General features: G+C 45.2%; 1 protein-coding gene across 1 annotated transcript in view; it reads left to right on the top strand.

Annotated features, from left to right (window-relative positions):
• Nucleotides 1–295: 295 nt before the first annotated feature.
• The window catches only part of PDZD2 (PDZ domain containing 2), a 69,404-nt gene continuing 48,547 nt past the window's right edge, over nt 296–21,152 (top strand). Inside the window, exons 1-4 of the mRNA XM_072860893.1 lie at nt 296–754; nt 13,699–13,841; nt 14,492–14,624; nt 16,746–16,913. Coding sequence (XP_072716994.1) covers nt 296–754; nt 13,699–13,841; nt 14,492–14,624; nt 16,746–16,913 — 903 coding nt within the window. The remainder of the gene's footprint in view (nt 755–13,698; nt 13,842–14,491; nt 14,625–16,745; nt 16,914–21,152) is intronic.

Below are 21,152 nucleotides of genomic sequence, written 5' to 3'. Positions count from 1 at the left end.
TTTGCTCCACCTTTCCGTGTTGCTGTGCTGCGGGTCCAGAGGTTGGGGTGGTGGGAACGCGTTTGGTGGCATTTAGCAGTTGTCGTATTACACTGCAGTGGGATCAGTCTGGATGGGTGGTAGGGCTGTTATTATTCCCAATATTGTTCCTGGTATTATTTCCTTCTAATACTGAAGGAAGAGAGCATTTGCTGATGCTTTGAGGTGTCCTAACATATCCGCACACCAGGTAATCAGCTGCCTGAGAAGGTGCATGAAGATCATGGGGCATAACGTGTTGGGGTGCCGGGGTGGGATGCAGGCATCGCGGGGCGAGCAGTTGGTAATCCTCGCACATCCCTTCCCTTGCAGTTACCTGGCTGAGCAGTGCTGGAATGGCGGCTTCGTCTACCTGATCATGTTGCGCCGCATCAAGCGCAAAGCCCCTCTTCCTCCCTCCAACGGCAACAACAGCAACAGCTGCGACCCCAAAGCCAAGCCCAGCCCTGAACCCGGCGACAGAGCCGCTCAAAATGGAAAAAGGACCAGGAAGTTTGGGGTCATCACCAGAACACCGGGCAGCAAGGACAGCAAAGAGAAGGCGGGCTCGGAGCATGGGAACGGGCACTGCACCCCGATGGAGGTGGAGGTTGCTCAGCCGGAGACCTCCGAAGCAGAAAGCAATGGAGAAGAGCAGCTTCGGAGCACCAGGGGACAGTACCGGTGCCGGCTGTCAGATGGTGGTGTGCCCGATGTTGGTGACCAGTCTGCCCAGGTACGTTTGCATTGGGTTTTTCTAGAGAAGGAAGCAGCAGGCGTGCAAGGGAATTAAGGGAGTTAAGCGGTTTCCCTGGTTTCAGTGCTCTGTCCTCGGGCTGAGCCTCTGGGTGACATCCCAAGCTGTTGGGGCACCGAGCCATGGGATGGGGTCCAAAACAGGGGGGCAGGACGATTAGAGAGTTAAATAATAATTGTGAGGAACCTCTGTCATGCTCCGTCTGTGATGGAGGGGAGGGTCCTTATATCCCTGACCTGTCAGGGTTAGCCTCGGGATTTCTTTTGTTGAGACAACCGATGACCTTACGACACCGGTGCAGGAGGTGTCAGTGGAAGATGGTCGTTTTGTCCTTTGGGGCTTCATGTTTAGCTCTGTCTGAGCTTGACAGCATCTTAAAGCTCATGTTAACATTGGAATTGAAGCTTCCCTTTTTGATGCACCAGCCTACGGTGCATTTATTTGTGTTACAAAACTTGTTTGGCCAGTGTTTGGGGACCACATGGAAGTTATTGTGAATTTTGCTCCGAGTTGATGAGATGGATGATTTGTTAATGTTTGGGACGACAGTGGGATTGGAGCTTTCATTGCTTCTCTCTTCAACCTAATGGAGATCTTGGGGTTTGTTGCCTGGCTAGAATTGCAGCATTGCTGGTTGGAGAAAAATAACTCTTGCCTTGGTCAGGTTTCAGTATGCATCTATCACCAGAAGAGCTGTCTGCCAATCTTTCCAGAGACACTGATAGTATAAACAGATGAATGCTGCTTTGTTGGGCTTGGGGCTTGCTGCAGCAGCTGGTTTTGGTTTTAAGACTTCAAAGCTGGTTAACACAGCAGTATGAGTGGACATCTCATCACTAAATTCTGTTGAGGAAAGCATGGGTTTAAACGTGTCCTCTGAATTAGTGCTCCCCAATACTGCTGCAGGGTGGTGGTGACGGCGGTTGTGAACTTAAACTAATTTAGCTTAAAGTACATTGGAGGGGCTAAAACCAATTTAAAAAAATGCTGGTCTTAAAGAAGTGTAATTGAGAAAACCTGCTCTTCCCATCAGTGAGACATGTTGGATTTCACGGTGCAACAGGAAGGGGAGGATGTTTGTGTACGGTTCTTGCAAGCCTCCTAATTGCAGTCTTCCTGAAAGAAAACATTAAAACTTTATAAATCGATAAATAAGTCCTTCAGTATTTTGAAAGCTCTGGTCCATATAAAACCTTCTTGAATCTGTTCTAAAGATGTCTAATTAAACACGTTATAGATGAAGATGATCAGAGTTTGTTTTGAGGAAGTGGAAAGCATAGGTAAAAAAGATATATATATACATATATGTAAACTCTTGATCCAGAGCCATCTTGTGCTGGTGTTACCTTGATGTTTTGAGACATTTTGGTCGGAGAAGTAAATTGTTAAATTCAGAACATATATGTATCAATGTGAGCAATAAATATGTAGTTAATGCAAAGCACATGCAAGGTGGCTTTGTAAAACGTAAAAGCATAGTTGAATCACTGGAAATTTAAGAGCTATAATCTGTTCAGTTGTTGTGTATCTGTCATGGAGCCTGTTGGGAGGCACAGTCGTTCAGTAAAATTGTTTTTCTCTCTCTCTTTCTTTTAGTCCTGTCCCCCCATACTTCCCAACATTTTGCTTAGAGGTATGACCTCTGTATGTGACAGTATTAATTATGTTTTCCTGACATCTAAATGAGGAGAAATGTAAATAGCTGGAGTCTGAATAGCATGCCTTGCTCATCCTTTGCTTTTTGAAGGTGAAGGGGGCCTTATAGAAGCATGTCACTTTAGCATCCATGGAGTAGCTGCTATCAGATTAATGAATGGCTTAATTCAGTTTTGTAATAAGTATCGAATAGTGACAGTAAGTAACATTTTCAAAATTATTTGAGCCCTGTTGAAAAAAAAAAAATTTAAAAAAAGGCAAGGAATAAAGACACTTGGGAGCCTCAAATCTCACTTCCAACTCCGTTTTCAAAGTGTGACCTGGCACTCAGGCATGTGAGATCCAGTTGCGTCAGAAGCCTTTTGAAAACAGCATCCAGGACGTCGTGTCAGAAGTTGCAGCCTCCTTCCAAGGCTTCGAAGCGTGCGCCAAACCTCTCATAGCCGTAGGATGAGTTATCTCCTCCCAAGCAGGGACAGGGTGCATTGGCAGGGCACCCTCTCCACGGGGAAAGCAGCTCCATCCCTGCTGCCCGCCCTGTGCTCGCCTTCTCCTCCACGCATTGACTAATTGCATATCCAGGGCTGTCAGCCCTGTGCCGTCAGGGAGCACTATATTTGCTTCGAGAGGACGAGAGTCAGCCTGCGGGCTGGAGGTCGGCTGCAGGGGGGAGGCAAGGCTTTGAGAAGCCGCTTGGCGACCGGGGTGGCTGCGGGAGGACCTCGCTGGTCCTCCCCACCGCCTTGGTTCTCCCCACCGCTCCTTCCCCCTCGCCTGCCCCAGGACGCAGATTGGAGAATTACTGAAATTGGAATATGGAGTCCAGGAACATCTCATCTTCTCCCTGTAGAGAGTTAGTTTGAAGTTGTCGTAACAAAAACCGGGGAGAAGAGGTTGGGTCGAATCTGTGTGTCTTCAGCCATTGCTGTACTGAACCCAGCAGCCAGCTCATGGCCAATGCCTTGGGGATGTTGTGCTGGGAGTGCTTTTGAGGCACCCATGTGTCTTCGGTGTCGCTTGCTTTCAGGGTACCTCCTCTCCCACGAGCGTGGGATTGTTATCCCGTTTTCTCGCTGCATGCTGCTAATGACAGCAATGCTGAGCCGTGAAACGAGAGGTGAGACAAATACTGTTTGTCAAGTGAACCTGCCAGGAGATTCCTGTGTTACTGGTTTGTGTGCATGTGTTAGTCCCCTTCTTCAGGCTTGCTTTCATCTCCCAGATCTTGGTCTGTCTCTCCTGTGCGCTTGGCATTGCTATCGCTATGTATAAACAAATCTGCCAGGCTTTTTGCTGGTATGTAGCCCTCAGTAAATATTGTACCTGTCAATTAGCAGGCAGCATTTAATGTTTACAGGTGGTTAAGTTATGCTGCAGTATTTTTAGGATGAACCTAAATGCCCTTTAAAATGTGGGGACTGAAAGCAACAAGGCTGTATCTGCCTGGCAGGAAGATCTCGAAGGTCTGGAAACCAGACCTGACCTTGGAGAGGACCGAGGCTGGCTGCAGTGGGAGTCGTGGGCAGTGATTTAAGACCAGGCAGTCTCTGAGCCAGAGTAATGATCCATCACATCCTGGGAAGACTGGGGAGCTTAAATACAGAAATCAAAGTTTACTTCTTTTATTCAGCAGCCTGAGACAGGGCGGTGTTTTGTAGGCTGGTAATTATAAAGGCACAGATGAAAGAGGAGTACGGGGAGGGGCTGCTGGAGTCAGCTGAAAAATTATGAAGAAAAGGAAACCGTGAGGTTTCCTCACAATACACCAATTCTGTGGTTTCACTGTGTTTACCAGTAGGACAGAATCCCTTGGTTTTGTTCTCAGTTTCTCTATCAAGGTGCCTTTGGAAGAGCTGTGGACCGCTTCCTTAGCTCCTCAGCCCCTAAGGAGTGCCCAGAGGTGGCCAGGTACAGCTGGCGTGGGCAGGGGTCAGAAGTAGGACTGTGAGGGCTGCAAGGACCAGGGTTACGAGAGTGAGGGGTGGGATTATAGTTTTCAAAGTGGACTTGAACTGGTCCAGGTGTGGCTGGTATGACGAGAGGCTTTCATTGATGAAGCCAGAAGAAGCTTGGCTGGAGATGAAGTGTACTAGAGCAGACCGGCCACCTTTGTTTCCTTTGGCTCCAGCAGGATGCTCTGAAAAGTCCTTGAAACACCAACAGTTAAAAACAAGACATGTCCAGAACCCCCTTGAACCCTCTTGCTTCTGTATAAGCATCCGGATTAGTAAGGCATTGAAATCCAGATCCAAATTTAGCAGTCACTGGTGGGAACTGTGTAAAGGAGATTGGGCAGAGTAAAAGTGCTTTAATAGTGAAGGAAGGCAGGTGAGAGGGGCTGGGGCTCCGCATTTGGGCATTTCTCCATTGGGAGAAGTACCTGGTGTGGGAGGGGTGCAGGGTGTGCACCAGGTCTCCTGGGCTGGTGGTAGCACTGCAGCAAGGGGCCGTGGTGGGACGCCTGTCCAGGATGGAAACACGTCAGCGTCTGGTGGCCCCGTAAGGCCTGTCTGGTGTTTATCTGAAGCTGCTGTACCATCTGTTAAAAGAAGGGAGCGGGGAAGGCAAGGGGTTATTAATGCCTTGCCTCACAGAGGTTTTTGGGGAAGGTCTGCGTTATAGTAGTGCTTCAAGATCTTGGCTCCATGTTGTTAACCCCAGTTACTCTGCAGTGGGGCGCAGCTGCCAGAGCAGCGTGCCTAGCTGCCTTTGCTCCCTTGTAGACCAACTAAGCCAGCTTACGTAGTCCACAACCCTCTCCAGACTCGTGAGCGTGTACACGGGCGCACACGGACGTGTGTGTATGTAAAAGACCAGTTGGGTCTTTGCCAGCCAGCACTTGCTTTTGTTATCACTGCAACTGCACCGCGCTTGGTTTCGTTTTATCAGCAACTCTCTTCTTTGTTCGGGCCCGTTATTGCTTTCTTATAAAGATGGCTTGTCTCAGGAACGGCTGAATGCTTTTGAATTGCATTTTGCTTTGTAGTTAGGAAAGGCTGACAGCCTTCCTATAGCAATATTTACCAATTAGCATTGTTAAATGCCAGCCTTACCTTGCGTTTTGGTTGATGGAAAATGTTCCTTATCTTGCCAAGCAGAAAAGGAAGGCTGATGGCACGTTACAGGAATCAAAACATAAGACTTGAAATAATGTACTGGCTTTAAGCGTTTTACTATTTTTTTAAACTTGATGGAGGAAAAAAATTCTCATCCACTTGCTGTACCAAAATGAAAACCTTGCTGTGAGCAAGGTAGTTACAAGGGTAAATACTCACAGCTCCACTGAAGCTACTGAAGCTAAGTTGCTCTACATCAACTTTTTTTGACAACCTCAGCAGTAATTATTGCTTCAACGAGGCTTTTATGGGACTCTTACGTGATGCATGTTTTAGACATAAATAACTCTAGTTTTTAATGTAGACACCTTTATTCATGTAAAGGCCTTCCTCAGAATCTGTTTCTGTTCTTCACGTCTTTTTATCTGTTGTGTTTGCTTCCAACTTTCATTAACATGAATCCTGGGGCTGTCTACTGTCTTGAAGTTTTAATGTGCACTGTGATAAGCACGTCTTCCCTCTCTCTTGCCTGTTTTGGGTTGTAAACTCTCTTAGGGACAAGGGCTGTCTTTGAATTGTAGCTGTACAGCACTGACAAAACTTGGCCTTGCTTTTGCTTGGGGTCTTAGGAAGTGCTTTGATGTAACTAGTAGTGAAATTACAGTTAATTTTTTTTGCTGCCAGTTATGTTCCACCTTGCCATAAAACTACCGTCGTCAACAACTTTCTGGGGTTAAGTCTCACTCACTGCCAAATTTTTTCAACTTACTTAAGGTTTTGCCTTTCTTTGCTGTGATTTAAGCGATAGCTACAGCTGTGGTAGCTGTAGATTTTAATTTTGAATAGCTGTCAGTCCTTTTATTCTGTTTTTGGATTGAATTTTCCAAGGGTGTAGTGGAGGCTTCAGTGTAGAGATAGTCTGGTAATGGATAAGTTGTAATGAGTTAGTTTTAATGTGTCATCTTGAAATGGGGTCCTCGCTCTTAGAAATGAGCTATCCCCAAAGGCAGCACAGATATGCACGAGGTTGTGTTACAGGAGGTCTTGGCCATGCTCAGCTATCACAAACGGTAGGTGAGAGCACCAGTATGAAAGCATTTCCCACCTACACAGAAAGTGCTTTTTTTATTTTGCATGTGGTATTAAAGATACAGCAAACTCACAACTGGAATGCAAAGGACTGGCTTTAGCTGAAATGTAAGTTCACACCATTTTATGTTTTAACCATTAAGTGCGAATGTTTGAAACCAAGTGGACGTGCCTAAAAATAGAGTATGCTGTAATGTTTCAGGTGTTAAGTCGGAATTATAAAGCTGCATACACTTAATTTTTGAGGCAGGGTGCTGAAAACACTGAGCAAACCCAAAGGATTCCTGACGCCGACAGATGTAATACCAGTCCCCACGAGAGATCCCTCTTTAGCTGACCTGGGAGAGCGGTGACTTACTCTAGGATGGGCTTTAATCTACTGCAGGCAGGAAGGGTGTCTTCTGAGAAACTCCAAACTAACCAACCAACCATTCCCAATAGCTCAGCAAGAGAATGAGACTGGGCAACATACTTGAGGGAATGCAAACACCTTGTAACCTTTAAAAACCTGAGCCCCCCAGGGGCAGTTGCCAGGCTGAAACCCCCCAGGGTCAGGGATAGCTGAGAAATCCTTTGGCTGATCTTGCAATACAGCTTCAGTTGACCGCAAGAGGGGAGCAGCCCGGAGAGGTGCAGTCCAGATGGTGATGGCTCAGGGTGACAGATGACTCCAGCAGATTTTTGTAAGGGGTGATGATGTAGTTCAGGTGCTTGCAATGGCTGATAAAATGTTTAAAGCCCTTGCCAAGGAAATGATGTCAACAAGCAGTCTGTCTCGGGAGATGGATCGCTGGGCGACAGTCTGCTTTAAGTTGCAGAATTTTCATCCACTCCGCTGTGATGCCTGTTTTGTGTATTTTAATTATGTGTTTGTGTTTGGGGGAGGGTATGTATTTGCTTTTGACTGTTCCCCAGGCTTTATCCCCTAGGATGCTTCTCTTTCCATGGGGAAAGTACTCGCATTTCAGTGAAAGGATGCCAAGTGTCTGGCGACCGTTTGTCCCGACAAGGGGACTTGTTAGATAGGGAGTGGACACTTGAATGCAGTTGCAGTTGTGTCTATGCTGCTGCCTCCTACTTATTTTGGGGACATAGAAAGTTCACATGGTCAACACTGTGTGATTCATATTAAGGGCTATTTGGGTTTGGGTTTTTTTTCCCAAAGTGGTGTAGGAGACACCCGCTGCATTATCCAGAGGAAGAAGCCAAAGGCTTCAGTGGCTCAGTGCTAAGAAACTTTCACAGGCAGCAGGGATGGACAAAGAACTCCTGTCTTGGAATAGTTTATCGATAAAGGAATTTAGATATTCCCCCCTGCTTTTGATTTGTCTTGGAGTTGTTTAGCTTTCTTGTACAACAATGAAAACAAGACCCAAGGTAGCAGATGAAAGCAGGAGCCCTGCTGTCAGATCAGCCTTAAAAATAACCTGGTTAAGATCAGATGAAAAATATACTAATTATCCACTAATGAAATAATTGCTTTGTTAAGAATCTGCAAAAATCAGATTTTGGCATGATTTTCTGGTACTGAGTCATTCACACTAATATCTGTGATGTGAAGAGTGATGGCTTTTGCCTGTATCTTGAGGTTTATGCATTTGAGCTACTTACCTGGTATGTGATCACGCAAGTTAATTCCCCAGCTACCGATCCATCTCTCCCCTCTGCCTGCGGGGGAGTGGGGGGAGTGGGGATAGTGGGGATAGTGGGAGGAGGCATGATTTGACCCAAGGTGGGGCAGGCAGCTGGGAGCAGTGCTTTTCATTTATCCCACATCAGTGAAGGATGCTGGGGAGCGGTGTGCTGATACGGCCATCCCAGTATACTCCCTGCCCCTGTAGAGGAAGATGCTGCACTGGTCGTTGCTTGAAGGCAATTGCTTATATGCTGGTCTGAATGTGATGCATTTCTGTTGGGGAGATTTTGTGCTGGTTTTCAGCTGCGTGTGATCAGCATGTCAGCTGCCAGCTCCTGTGAAGCCTATTGAAGTAATTTTTTTTAATGCATTAAACTTATAACTTTCTCTTAAGTGTCACATTTCCAAAGCAGCTTCAAGGCTGGTGAGGAAGAGCTTGCTGTTTGCTTCTACTGCTCCTACGGGGAAAACCTGTGAAGTTTGTAAGTGGGAACCAGTCCTTGCAGACAGACAATAAAAATCCACGTTGAAATGCGAAGGGAGGGAGACATCCCATGGGCTGTGTTAGGGCCCGTGGTAGTCAGTGTGTGTGTACAGACCTTGCATGGTTATTGGCATTCTCATCAGGGCTTATCTCTGTTTTTATTTAAAAATTGTTACATATTTACATCAGGTTCGGCTGAATTGCTGCTGTGACAGAAAGTGCTTTTGTGTAGACAACTATTTTACATTTTCCATTTTACTGTCTGGGTTTTTAACTACTTACTGCATTTCTGTTTTCCATTTGTTTACATCTTGCTCCTGCCAAGCTTTTCTTTAATACAAGTTTTCAAAGCAATTTTTCCTTTGTTTATATAGATTTGCAGCTTCTTGAAGACGACACAGTGCAAATCAGTCAAACCCCTTTAAACTCTCCTGCAATTAGCTGGTGAAAGAAAAGGGGGGAAGAACGGCGCCGATGTTTTTTTATTTATTTATTTATTTAGTTTCCCTCAACACTTGGAGGAAAAACGTTCCTTTTTGTTTTATTAATGATGTGCTTATGAAATTGAGCGTTTGATGGTATGCACTTGGAGCAGGCAGAAGGCGAGCTTCCCCACGTCGCGCTGGCAGCGTGCTTCCTTTCTGATCTGTAGCACGCTAGTTTATTCCAGATGTAGGCTCGCTCTGAACAGAGGCTGCCTGATGTACAATGGCTTCACGGTGGAGAAAGACAGCCTGCAGGGACCCACTTGAAGCTGCCAGCTGTATTCTCTATTCTCACTTGTGGTCTGTTACATAAGATGACCCATTTTTTTTGCTTGTGATTAATCCAAGTAGAATATTCATACTGTCTTTAAAAACATTTTAATTATTTGTAGCTTAGGCACTTTGAAGTTGATCAGCTTCAAATGGAAAAATCTGGTCCAAAGGGCTGCTTGCTTGAACGAGCCAAGTTAGGAGGCAAGTTGAGTCACCTAAGAGTGATGTAACTGCAGAGAACAAAAAATTAGCCATTAGCCCAGCTGCAGCCTGACTTGGCCATTTTTGTTTCTGCTTGGTATGTGAGAGAAGTCAAAAAATGTAGGTCTGGAAGGGACTTCAAGAGATGACCCGGTCTCATCTCCTCCTCTGAGACCATCTTTGACAAGTGTTGGTCCATCATGTCCATGAAACCCTTCCATCGAGAGGAATCCACAGTCCCTCTGCGTAGGCAGGTCTGCTGTTGCTCTGGGTTTACAAGCAAAGTCCATGGGGTGGATCTGAGCAGAGTTAACATGTGCTCCCAGGAGATGTGGAACAAATCTCTAAAGGGAAATTTTGGCTTCTTATTCCTTTGACACTCTGAAAGCAAGCATGAATGTCTCTCTGAGTGTCCATCTTGGCCAAATCTCAGGTGAATTGCATGAAAATTTCTGGGTTGTCATATACAAGTATTCAGCCCATGTTATCTAGTGAGCCCTTTCCACTTGGGTTCTCAAGTGCTGAGCTTCGTTATTGTGACCTGCCTTTGGTTAAGTGATACAGGTGGGTCTCCTTATTCTTAAGAGTGACCAGAGCTGGGTATCGCCTATTGCCTGGCTGCGACAGGAGCTGGTGGTGCCTCTCTGTCTGTCCTTGCTGAGGAGTTTGAGATGCCTGGCTGGACTGGCATCAGCACATCTCTCTTCTTTAGACGTGAAATGCTTTTGCACTGAGAGCTGTGGGTGCACGTGTGCAGATTTATTGTGTCACTCGTGAATGAAGCTGGGGGGATTATTCTGAGTCATTTATAAATGAAGCTATGAGAATTATTCTGAGAAGATGGAAAAGTTCAGATGTTAATAGGAATATGAAACTGACAGCGGCCAAGCAGCAACCAGAACTGTGCAGCTGATCAGAGGAGACTGGTCAGCAGTTAAACTTGTCTTCCTCTGGGCAGGGATTATGCAGGCTCCAAGGACAGTGACATCAGACCTGCAAGCTGCCAAATCTAACTACACTTGGAGTTTTCCTTGGGTATTGTAAGTCTGTGGAGCGGAGTGAATACATCAGAATCCTAGCTTTCATTTAAAGACTAAGTGAGCTTGTAGTCTTTTTGTTTATGAAGGAAAGCTTGAAAATATGATCCTTTAAAAAATTTCAAAATTAAAGACATGCATCACTCTGCTTTTTTTTCCTTTTGTCTTTTTAAAGCATTTAGGCTTTCTGTTGTTGAACCTGGGAATCTCCAAAAACTCAAGAAAACTGGTTTTAAGTAAAATTTAAATCCATTTACAAATCCTTGGAATTGGCACAGAGCTTTACTATTAAGGCTTTCCTGTGACGGAGTCGCATAAGATGCACATTGGAAGCAGCGGCATTTCCTAGCTGGCTGTGAAGTATCGCATGCTGCTCTGTGCAAAAGAGGTAGCAGCTTTGAGGGGAGTGGAGGGGGGTTCTGCTGAACACCCCCTTTCTCCAAGAGGCCACAAGCAAAGGCTAGCAATCTGCTTTTTAATACTTAGCTTTCAAAATCTTGCAGTGATGTACCTCAGAGGTACATGTGTATTGGTGGGGGCGTTTGCTTTGTAGCACGTGGTTAAATGAAGAGCTATGAATGTTTTATGAAGAAGAGGGAAAGAACAGTGAGGGGATCTGATTTCCAGTCGACGCCAAATTGTTTATTCCCAGTGAAATGCATGCAGCTGACTGCTGGGGATTTGAGGGACAGCCTTTTCTTACACAGGAGATGGTGACCGTGTCATTCGAAAACGAGTGAAAGAAATACATGTTTGGGTATGTGCCAGATGGTTTCGTTCTCTTTATTGTGGCTGGGTTCTGCCATCCGTGTTCGAACTGAGTAATGCTTTACTTTGCAAGTGCTTTTGATTTCAGTGGGAGTTCAAGGGGAATAAGATGGTGCTTGCGTTAAGAGCAGCGGAGTCTTGCCGTTTGCTGCTATTAAGTGTTTTGCTATGTAAATGAATATTTGAGAGTGAGTCAGTTAAGAATAAATTTGGGTTTTCTTTTTTTTTTTTTTTAACAAGATGTGTGATAGTGAGGAGTGCTGAGGAATGCAAGCTAGGCGCTGCACATCGTGGGCCTTTGCATAACTCGCATTCCAAATAGCTTTTGCAAGTAATTAAATGCAATTTTATGACTGCATTGTTAAACTTTATTGGAGGGTCTGTTTCCAAACTGGATTTAACAATGGGACACTCGGAGTGGCATCTTGTGAGGAGAATAGATGGTCACCAGTTCAGCCTGGGCTTCGTTGGGGGAGGGAGAGAGATTGTATTTCTTTGTTATACTGTTTTCATTATAGGTGCAAGGTACTTTATAGCAATAAAACCTCTCTGGAGCATTTTCATGCTGTAGCTCAGTTCTGTTTTTTAAGTAGATAAATATAGTTGACTCTTGCCCTTGCATTTAGCATGGCGTCTCATGTATCACTCTAATTTGTCTCAAAGTATTCTCTGTCCTGACACGTCCTGTTATTCAGCAGGAGACTGGGCTTTTATCGATTCATTGAGGATCCCAGTTAAACCTGTTGGGATATTGCCCACGTGCATGACTTTCAAGTTAACAAATTACCCACAGGTGTATATGTTTTCAGGCTCAAACTTTTGGGTTACCTCTTAAGACACCTGGTTTGTTTTTCCTGTTTCTCCTACCTGTAGTCTAGGGACTGTGTAATAATAATATTATTATTTTTCACTTTGTTCTTAAGATACTGGTGTAGATACTGACCTCTTTGTTCCTGTATCTGAAAAACTCATCTTGCATTGCATTTAAAAGTTTCAGCATAAGTTCCCAGTGGTCAGGTAAAAAAAAAGCCCATTTTCTTCACTTAATAAAGGCTCTGATAAACAATGTTGGCCTAAGATCTGCAGGTTGCTGCCACAACCCTTGGGTTTGCCAATATATTTAGCAGTTCCCCTTCTCAGAAACAAGCAGCAATTTGTACACGCTCGTCACAGTTTGGCATGAAATTTTAATCGTCTTTGCTACTTGGGCATTTGCGTACTGCAAGAACGTTACTTGTGTGCAGAACAGACCCACTCAGAAATAGCTGACCTGGTGCCCGGTGACTACAACACATGGCCTAAAAATTGCCTCCAAATTGTACATTTTGCTGTGTTGCAAGCTTGAAAACTTCCTAGGGTTTCTCATAATTCTGTTATCCTGGTTCTTCCCCCCTCTGAGAGTCCTGGCAATCGCCTTACGTGTCTTGCTTGCTTGCTTGTTTTTCTCTTTCCTTTTTTGCTCTGCTGATATCTGCCACACTTGTGTTTCCTTGTGCCCAGTCCTGACATGGGAACTAGTTTTTGTTTTGCATTTCATATTGCTCTGGAGTTTGTAAAGCACTTTTTGGATAAATATTCATAATTATTAAAAAAAAAACAATAAAGGTGTCCTAAACCTCTCTTATTACCTTGCTTATACTGAAAAGTTATTCTCTGCAGTGGGTAAATTTATTATTTACAGTCTGTACAACAGCTGTCCAATGAGAAATATTTGATTGGCAGCTGATAATTTGAAGCTGCTATTTTCTTTCCTGTGTCTCAAATCCTGCAAACCCCTCCGGAGAGGGAAACGCTGCTGTGTGGTGCCAGTCTGGTCCCTGCTGCGATAGCAGCTGCGCTACCCAGTGTTCAAGGTCCCCCTTGAACAACGTCTTGCTCCTCTGCAGTCCTGCACAGCTCATCCTTGAGTTTTGGCGAAGGGGTTTGAGGCTGCTGGTTGCTTCGGGAAGGATCAGGGCATTAATAGCAGCACCTCTCCGTGGCTCACAAAAGCTGCAAACAGCCCTGAAAGGAAACCTCTACGTGCTGACCCTGCTCTGTGCTGCGTCCTCCTTTCTGCCTCCTTCGCTTGGACCACAGCTAACACAGCAAAGCTCAGCAAAAACACCCGTATAGCTTGAGCTATACAGATGTGTGGTGATGGGCAGCAAGGTGCTAAATAGCTCCCTCCTGTACCCTCCCAGCCCTCTCTCAGTGTCCAAATCCAAATTCAAGGACTCTCTGCACGTTTTCTCTCAGCGAGAAGGTTGCCGCATATGGAAGATGCACATCCTGAAGGGGACGGACGGGCTGGGAATCCAGATAACAGGAGGCAGAGGGTCGAAGCGATCCCCTCACAGCATCATCGTCACCCACGTGGAGGAAGGTGGCTCCGCACACAGGTGAGGCGATGACGGTGCCTTCGCGGGGGTGATGGAGCATCCGTGGCCATCGCTGTTAGCCAGACTCATGAGACAGGCATGGGGGTTTTCCCCTCCCATTGTGTGAGGGTGAGAATATGGCATTTTTAGCTTAAAAACTTACTTTTGTGATTGGTCTGTGAATCTTCTTCTGGCATGTTTAGTCCAAACTATAGACAGATCAAACACTTGCTTGGTGATGGAGCCTGATGGCTTGTGGGGCTTTTTCCCCCAGTCCCTTTTTGGAAGATGAGCCTTCCCCGTGGGATCAGCAGTGAGTGAGTGTGGGTCGTGCAATTTGGGGTGGTCACTGCCAGCCCTGGCCCTGCTCCCTGATGGGGAGGAGATGGGGTTCAGTGGTGCTCCCTGACTGTCTCCAGTGGGGCATGGAGAAGGTTTGAGGGGTCTCAGCCCTGCAAAGATGGTGAAATGGTTCTGGTTATAACAATGATTTCCTGGGGGCACCTTTCTGAGCCCGTTTTTTGGGCAAATAACACTGTACCAATTGATGCAAGCTTAGCGTCAGCCAGATCACGTGTTGTCCGTGCTTCCATGTCCCACCACATGCCAGCGGAGCCTGGCACCGGGGAAGGACCACCCTGCAGCTCCGTGTTCCTGCTCTGTTTCCACAGGGATGGCAGGCTGACGGCAGGCGACGAGCTCCTCATGATCAACGGGCAGTCACTGGTTGGGCTCTCCCACCAGGACGCTGTGGCTCTCCTTCGCTCGGCCGCTGGCCTGGTGCAGCTGGTGGTCGCTAGCAAGGTACAGTCCCCTCCTTGGTGGTCTCCTGAATGTACATCCGCAAGAGTTTGTGCAAATGCTGTATGGAAAGGGCATATTTTTATAGGGAGTCACATGTGCACATTTACTCCCTTAAATTTAACGCACATAACGCTGCCATAAATCTGTGGCAAATCAGCAGGGTATAGACCAACTTAATGATTTGCTTGTATTGTCACTGTTGTTCAGTGTGCAAATGAGTCTGTATTTATTCATGCAGACGTTACTTAAGTTTTGGCCAAAACCATTTTCTTAAAATATATGCTAAATTAAGCAGGCTGTTCTCAGCCTCTTCTGCTTCCTGCCTGTGTAGCCTCCGTAGCTCTCATCTCTTGTCCTATCTGTGTGCCTGAGGACTCTTGATGATGATCTCTTGGCTCGAGTTCCTTATTTTGTCCTTGTTAATAGCTTGGAGTGCAGCTCTTGCAGATAAAGGAGCACGAAATTTCAGGGAAATGAGAGTGGAACTCATTTATCAGTTGGGCTCTTCATTCTGCTTTCATTGCAGGAGAGGTTGAGGAGATATTACACAATATTTTATCCTTTGTTTAAGAAAATCCTGCCCACCCCGTTTGCTCTTCTCCCCGGACCGCAGCCTGCTGCTCCCCTGCTTGGGTTGATGCTGGCGTTTGGTTGGTGGCTGACCAGGTCCCAAAAGTGCCCAGGGTCTTGAAGAGGGACCTGCCTGCAGGTGGGGGCCATCAGGGCCTTTGGGGTGGTGGCAGGAACATCCTGGGCCAAAGGGACTGCTCGTAAACCTGCATTTCCAGGTGGAGCGTGAAGTGTCAGCAAGCCACTCAGTCAGTATTTTTGAAATTTTTCTTAGCTTCATCTTCAGGTTGCCCCAGCCAGCCTGATGCAGGTTTCTGCAAATTTAATGTCTGGATGCTCTTAGGGCTTCCCGGGATGCTTTATGCTCACGTTTTTCAAGAAGAGGCTCTGTCCCACCATATTCAAAGTGAAGAGCCTATAACTTCTCTAACATTTCAGTTAGACAGTGAAGTTCATTGAAGACCGTCATTGAAGACCTTCTGTAGGCTCACAGCCTGGTATTAACCCCACCGGTGTTTATTCTGGAAACACCACACTTTGACCCGAAGGAGGTACATTTTGTATTTCCTTTAGACAATTGGAGTCTCTGCCAAAACGAAAGGCGGCAGACAGCATAAATTTCTCCTTAAAATTATTTGCTTGCTCATGTGATGACTGCACCAAAATAATCATTGTGAATAAGCTTACAGCATAAAACTTCACGTTCGTGATCAGGCTGTGAATCTGTTTGGCCCGTGCTCTGTGCACTTGGACAGTTTTCATGTCCCTGGGAGGAAGACTTGGAAAGTCAAGAGGTGGGGAATCCAGCCTGTGCCGTGTTTCAGGCAGTCTCGGAAAAGGTGTAAATAGGTGAAGTGTTCCCCAGCAGCTCCCTCTGGGCGTTATTGGTTGGTACGGGAAAGCAGCCTTGCAATTTGGCCAGGTTAGCGCTCTGAACGCAGGATTTGTTCTGAAAGCAATAAAATGAGAGTCTGTCTGGCCGCTGCTTTTGGTTGATGCACGTGTTTGCCTCCCAGAAAACGTGCCAAAGACTGGAAACAGATCCTGAAGTGTCAGGACTGAGTTGGCAAAGGATTGGTGGGTCAGTTTTCATTTTGTTCTCCTAAGTAGGGTTGTTGGTGTATTATTCTTATGCATGTAGATAGACAAAGGTGTGAAGGGAACATCCACAGGGAGGGAACAGGAGCACAGAGTGTGATTTGGGATGCAATGAAATGAGTAATGAGGTCTGTAAACTCTGAGTCTGCTCTCAGTGACATTTAATAAACCCAAAGCGGGGAGGAGCAGGCTGCTGGGGAAGCGTTTATTTTAAATTCTCCTTTATGAAATCTAAATGTTTTAGATGTGTATTGGCCTGTGTTTACTATATATGTACTTTAAAACCAGGTCTGCTTTTTATAACTGGGCCATTGAAGTTTGAGGACGTGGAAGTGTGCAATGAGGGGAGGATTACTGGGGAGCTCTCACTGGGCAGGTGAAATGGAGCAGTTTTGCCATGGCTTTGGTGGTTTTCTGCATGCAAGGTAACACATTTTGTTGTCTCTCTGGTAGGAATCTGCTGAAGGGGATTTTCTGAAGTACCCATCTACCAGTTTGCCAGACTTGCTTAGCACTTGCTCAGTCCAAGACTCTGTCTCTTGCACTGACAATAAGGAAAACGAAGAACCAGAAGAAGATGATGTGAAGGGAGTGAATGTGTCTCCTGAAACACTGGTTGCTGTAAGTGTGGCTTTGGTGTGACGTTTTTACTCTCTCCCTTGACGCCCGTTTGCATCTGTCACGTTCTCCTGCAGCCCAACACGGAGCAGGTCCTCAGGATGGGACGATCCCACCCAGCCTTCCTTTGCATGGGAGGTGGGTGACAAGCTGAAACGGGGGTGTCATCTACCGCAGCATCTGCCATCTCTGCGCTGCCGCAAAGCAGTGGCACAGGGAGCAGGAGCTCTCGTGTCCTCCAAGCTATGTGGCAATCATGGTTTTGTTTTTCTCTCTGCCATTGGATTGTTTTCCACCCACTTCCACTGCTTTTGTTGGATCTGATGCGAAGTCTTTCGCAGTGCTTATGCAGTAACATGCTCTTCTTTCCCCTCCTTTTGTAACTAAATTTCTTTAACAGTTTATGATCCAAGTCTTCAAGTTTTTCTTTGCTCTCTTGAAGCCAACAGACACTTTTGGAGGGAGGGATATGAATTTCTGGCTGTGAACTGTAGCTGAAGTTCTGTTGAATAAATGCTGCCTGTTGATAATCTCACTTGCATTCCCTTCAGGGCTGCATTAAGCAGAGATTAAGTGGATTATTGTTACTCATTTGTAATGTAGCAGTTTTCTGAAACTTCATCAGTGTCCTGGGCCTCTGTTGTATTGTACAGAGAAAGAATAAAATGTTGTTTGCTACTCTAAAGAGCTTGCAGGCTGGTTTTCCGGCAAGAGAAAGCAGATGGATTCGCTTGAAGCTTTTACCTTTTTTAAAATTTTCTCTTCTTGTCTTTTTTCGCCCTCTTCTGTGGCAACTATAATAAATCTCAAGCCTTTGGATGGCTCAGATGTGATACTGGTTTGGTGATTTGTTTTGATTTTGTATTCTTATACTTCCTTTTTTTGAGCAAAAGACTGCTCCCCAGGACGAGTCTGGTGCTGTAGTCTAGTTGATGCTGGTGTTCACTTCATGCTTGCCTGTTATTTCTGACTGACTTTGAGTCTATGCTTATAACAATCCTCACTCTCACACATCTCTTTACTGTGACAAGTTTTGTTATTTCTGCGCTGTCTTCTCTTCTATATGCCAGGGTGCCTTTTTGAGGGGAGGAAGGGGAAAACAAATAAATCAGGGATGCTTAGCGCACTGACGGCTGTGTAGTGTTTGTGTGCTAACTTGAGTGGGCACCTAAGCATTCTTTTGGCTATCAAAATACTTTAGACTCTTCTATATATCATGTTTCAAATTCTGGTAATTTTTCATAAGGCTGTGGCTCAGCAATGCTTAAACATAAAAATCAATTTTGTCAAAACTTAATTATGTGTGGCTTCAGGACGCAGCTCCCCGGCGTTCCAGTGATTCTTTCAGCACACGCTAGGAGTTATTTGTCACTTGGTTTGCTCCTGACTTTCCAGCAAGGCTCTGCCTGGTTTTCAGCAGTGGGATTTTTTATCGGGCGTTTCCTTTCTAGATTAACGTAATGCTAGGGGAAGCTCGAGGTAGCTGAGGTGCATGCTACCATGAAGATCCAGCTGCACGAGCCTGCCCAGAGCCCTTCAGCATGGACCTGAGTTTTGAGCCTGTCCCAATGCCCGTCCCAGTGCCACTGCAGCTGGCAGTGATGGTAGCCTAATTCAGAGCCAGTTTGATTTGCCTACCTGTCTGGCATTCTCGCCCCTGATGGCAACAGCTCTGTGCTTTCGTAATGCATCGCTGGAGGATGGAGGGGAAATCACAGAAATCTGAGTACAATAAACACATTAGAAGAATAGCAGCAAGTTTTTTTTTTTCTTTTCTCTGTTTCTATTAATTTTTTTTGTTGGAGGGGATGTAATTTAAAGGGAGGTAATAATTTATTCGTGACTCTCAGGACCTCTTCTTTTTTTTGCTTGAGCAGCACATGAAATCTATCTTCTTCTAATCCAAAGCACAGGATGTCTTTGCATTCCCCTTGTCATTGCTGTCTCAGCCTCGGGAGTGCAGACGGAGCTCTCTGCAGCCTGGGGTGGGCAGTCTGTAGCGTGTAGACCCCTTGGCTCTACCTGCAGCCTGATCCATCCTCATCAGATCAGGGCAGCCTGAGCTGAGCTGAGCTGGGCTGTGCAAATCCTGCATGCTGCCAGGCAAGACATAGGAAAGTAAATGTATGGAAAAGATAAACTTCACATGTGGCTTTTTTCCACCTGGCAAGATGGGGGAGATTTTTTCATAGCAAAGCTTAGAAGCTGATTTCAAGGTCAGTGTGAACATGAAACATCACATGATTTTATTTTTTTAAATTTATATCTATATGTATAGTCACACGGATTATTGCAAAATTGTTTTGGAAATTACTGTTCTTTGCTGCTCCCACTCTCTTGATGGTACTCAGGTGTCTTCTCTTTCGCTCGTATATATTCCATTATATTTATACTGTAGATAAGGATGACAGCGTGACTGATGATTAAAGCAGAAACTTAAGCTGGATCACTTTTAATCAGTGCAAATATACTTGTTTTAGACTTCCAGGGTGGGTGGTACTTAGGGTCTGGACCAGGTAACTGAGACTGTGGTATCAGTTTAAGCATCAGACCTCTTAGATTTGAAACTGATTCTCACCCAGCTCTGGCCAGGAGATACCTTTCTCACCAGCAGTTTCTAACCTCTGACAAGAGGTTAATGACTTTTCTTATTTACTGTGCAGGGCTTTGTAGAGACTTAAGGGATGCTGTCAGGTCCTGGGTGGTTAGGTAACAACAAGTAATTCAGAGTGATTTATCATCAGCTGAGGCTTCACTGTCCCTTTTCTGACCAGCACAGTGTATATCTAATTCTTGAGCTCGTGCAGAAGATACTACAAAACTTGCAGGAGCTCTTAGGGTTGTCTGAGGTCGTCTTTCATTAACCTCGCTGTGAATATACTTCAGTGCTGAATATTCAGAACCATAATTTATAGACCTGATGGACTTGCTGTTAATGCCTTAGCACCTGATTGCTTCAAGGCTGAACCAGGCAGAAAAAGTAATCACTGGGAACTAAAGTATAGAGTCAAATCTTCATCCTTGTAGTTATTTAGAACTCAGCTGGACTGGGCCCTGAGGAACCTGATCTAAGTTGTCTCTGCTTTGAGATGGGAGCTGGACCAGGGACCCCCAAAGGTCCTTTCCAAGCTGGCTTACTCTAGGATTCTGTGAAAAATTTAAAAAAAAAAAAAAAAAAAAAAAAGGAGAGAAATCTCTTTTCTAGGGGCTGGATGTTAAAAGTTTTCCCGGTGAGCAAGTTCTTTAAAACTCTGAAGTTCTGCTCCAGGGAAATATAATCTGAGCTAATCAGTTTCCCCAGGACAGAGCAGAAGAGTTTAATGACACTTGAAAACTGTAATTTAGAGAAATATCACTTGTAAGTCTTACTTGAAAGTCCACTAGTTGTGTTTCATTAATAAAAATTTCATAATACAATCTAATTGGAGCTCTGTTTTCACACAGTCTCCTTATGTAAAGCTCTGTTTAACATGAAACATCCCTTAAAGTTCTAACTTTAATAAAACTTGTGCTGCCAGGCAGAAAAAGGATTACATTAATAACCTTAAAGTGCATTTCTTTTAGAGCTAGTTTGGCCAAAATGTTCCTTAACTTTAGATATGAAATACCGGGCCACAGAGTCATGTTGTGTTAAATTGTCCTGAGGCACTTTAGGGATTTTAAACACCACCACCCCCACCCCCCCCAATCCATATTTTGCCTTGTGCAGTTACACTGCTATTCTAAAATGTCATTATTTGTGTTCAAGTGAAATAGGATGATATGATAGTATTTGTCTTTGACAATTTATTTTTAATTCTAATTCACTTTTCCTAGTATTTCTGTTGCTTGAAATTGAATCTGTCACTGTGTGCTGGCTGGTGGAGCAACCTGGGAAATGAACTCTAAGGAGAAAGCAGCAGGTCTGCCAAGAATTTGCAAAGTGTCTGGTTAATTTGGGGCATTTGGGGTCCCCAGACAGAGGCATGTACCATTCTTGGTTGCTTCAAAGTTTTTTGCCTTTGTTTCTGCTGGTGGTATGTTGTTCAATATACGATGATCAGAGTACTTTATTTTTGAAGTGTTCAACTTCAGTGACCAGCTTCATAATAATGGGCTGAAATACCAAAAGAAAAAGGTGTCTGCCGTGGCAGGTTTGGATCTGTAGTTGCTGGAGGCAGGGAGGAAAGCGGGGGGACCGTTCCTCTATACTTTGCTTAATCTAGTGCTCTCCTTTGGGTATCTGCTGCTCGTGATGCCAGA

This window comes from Ciconia boyciana, chromosome 4 (assembly GCF_034638445.1).
Source record: "Ciconia boyciana chromosome 4, ASM3463844v1, whole genome shotgun sequence".
NCBI lineage: Eukaryota > Metazoa > Chordata > Aves > Ciconiiformes > Ciconiidae > Ciconia > Ciconia boyciana.
This window is presented reverse-complemented; position numbering and strand designations above follow the sequence as displayed.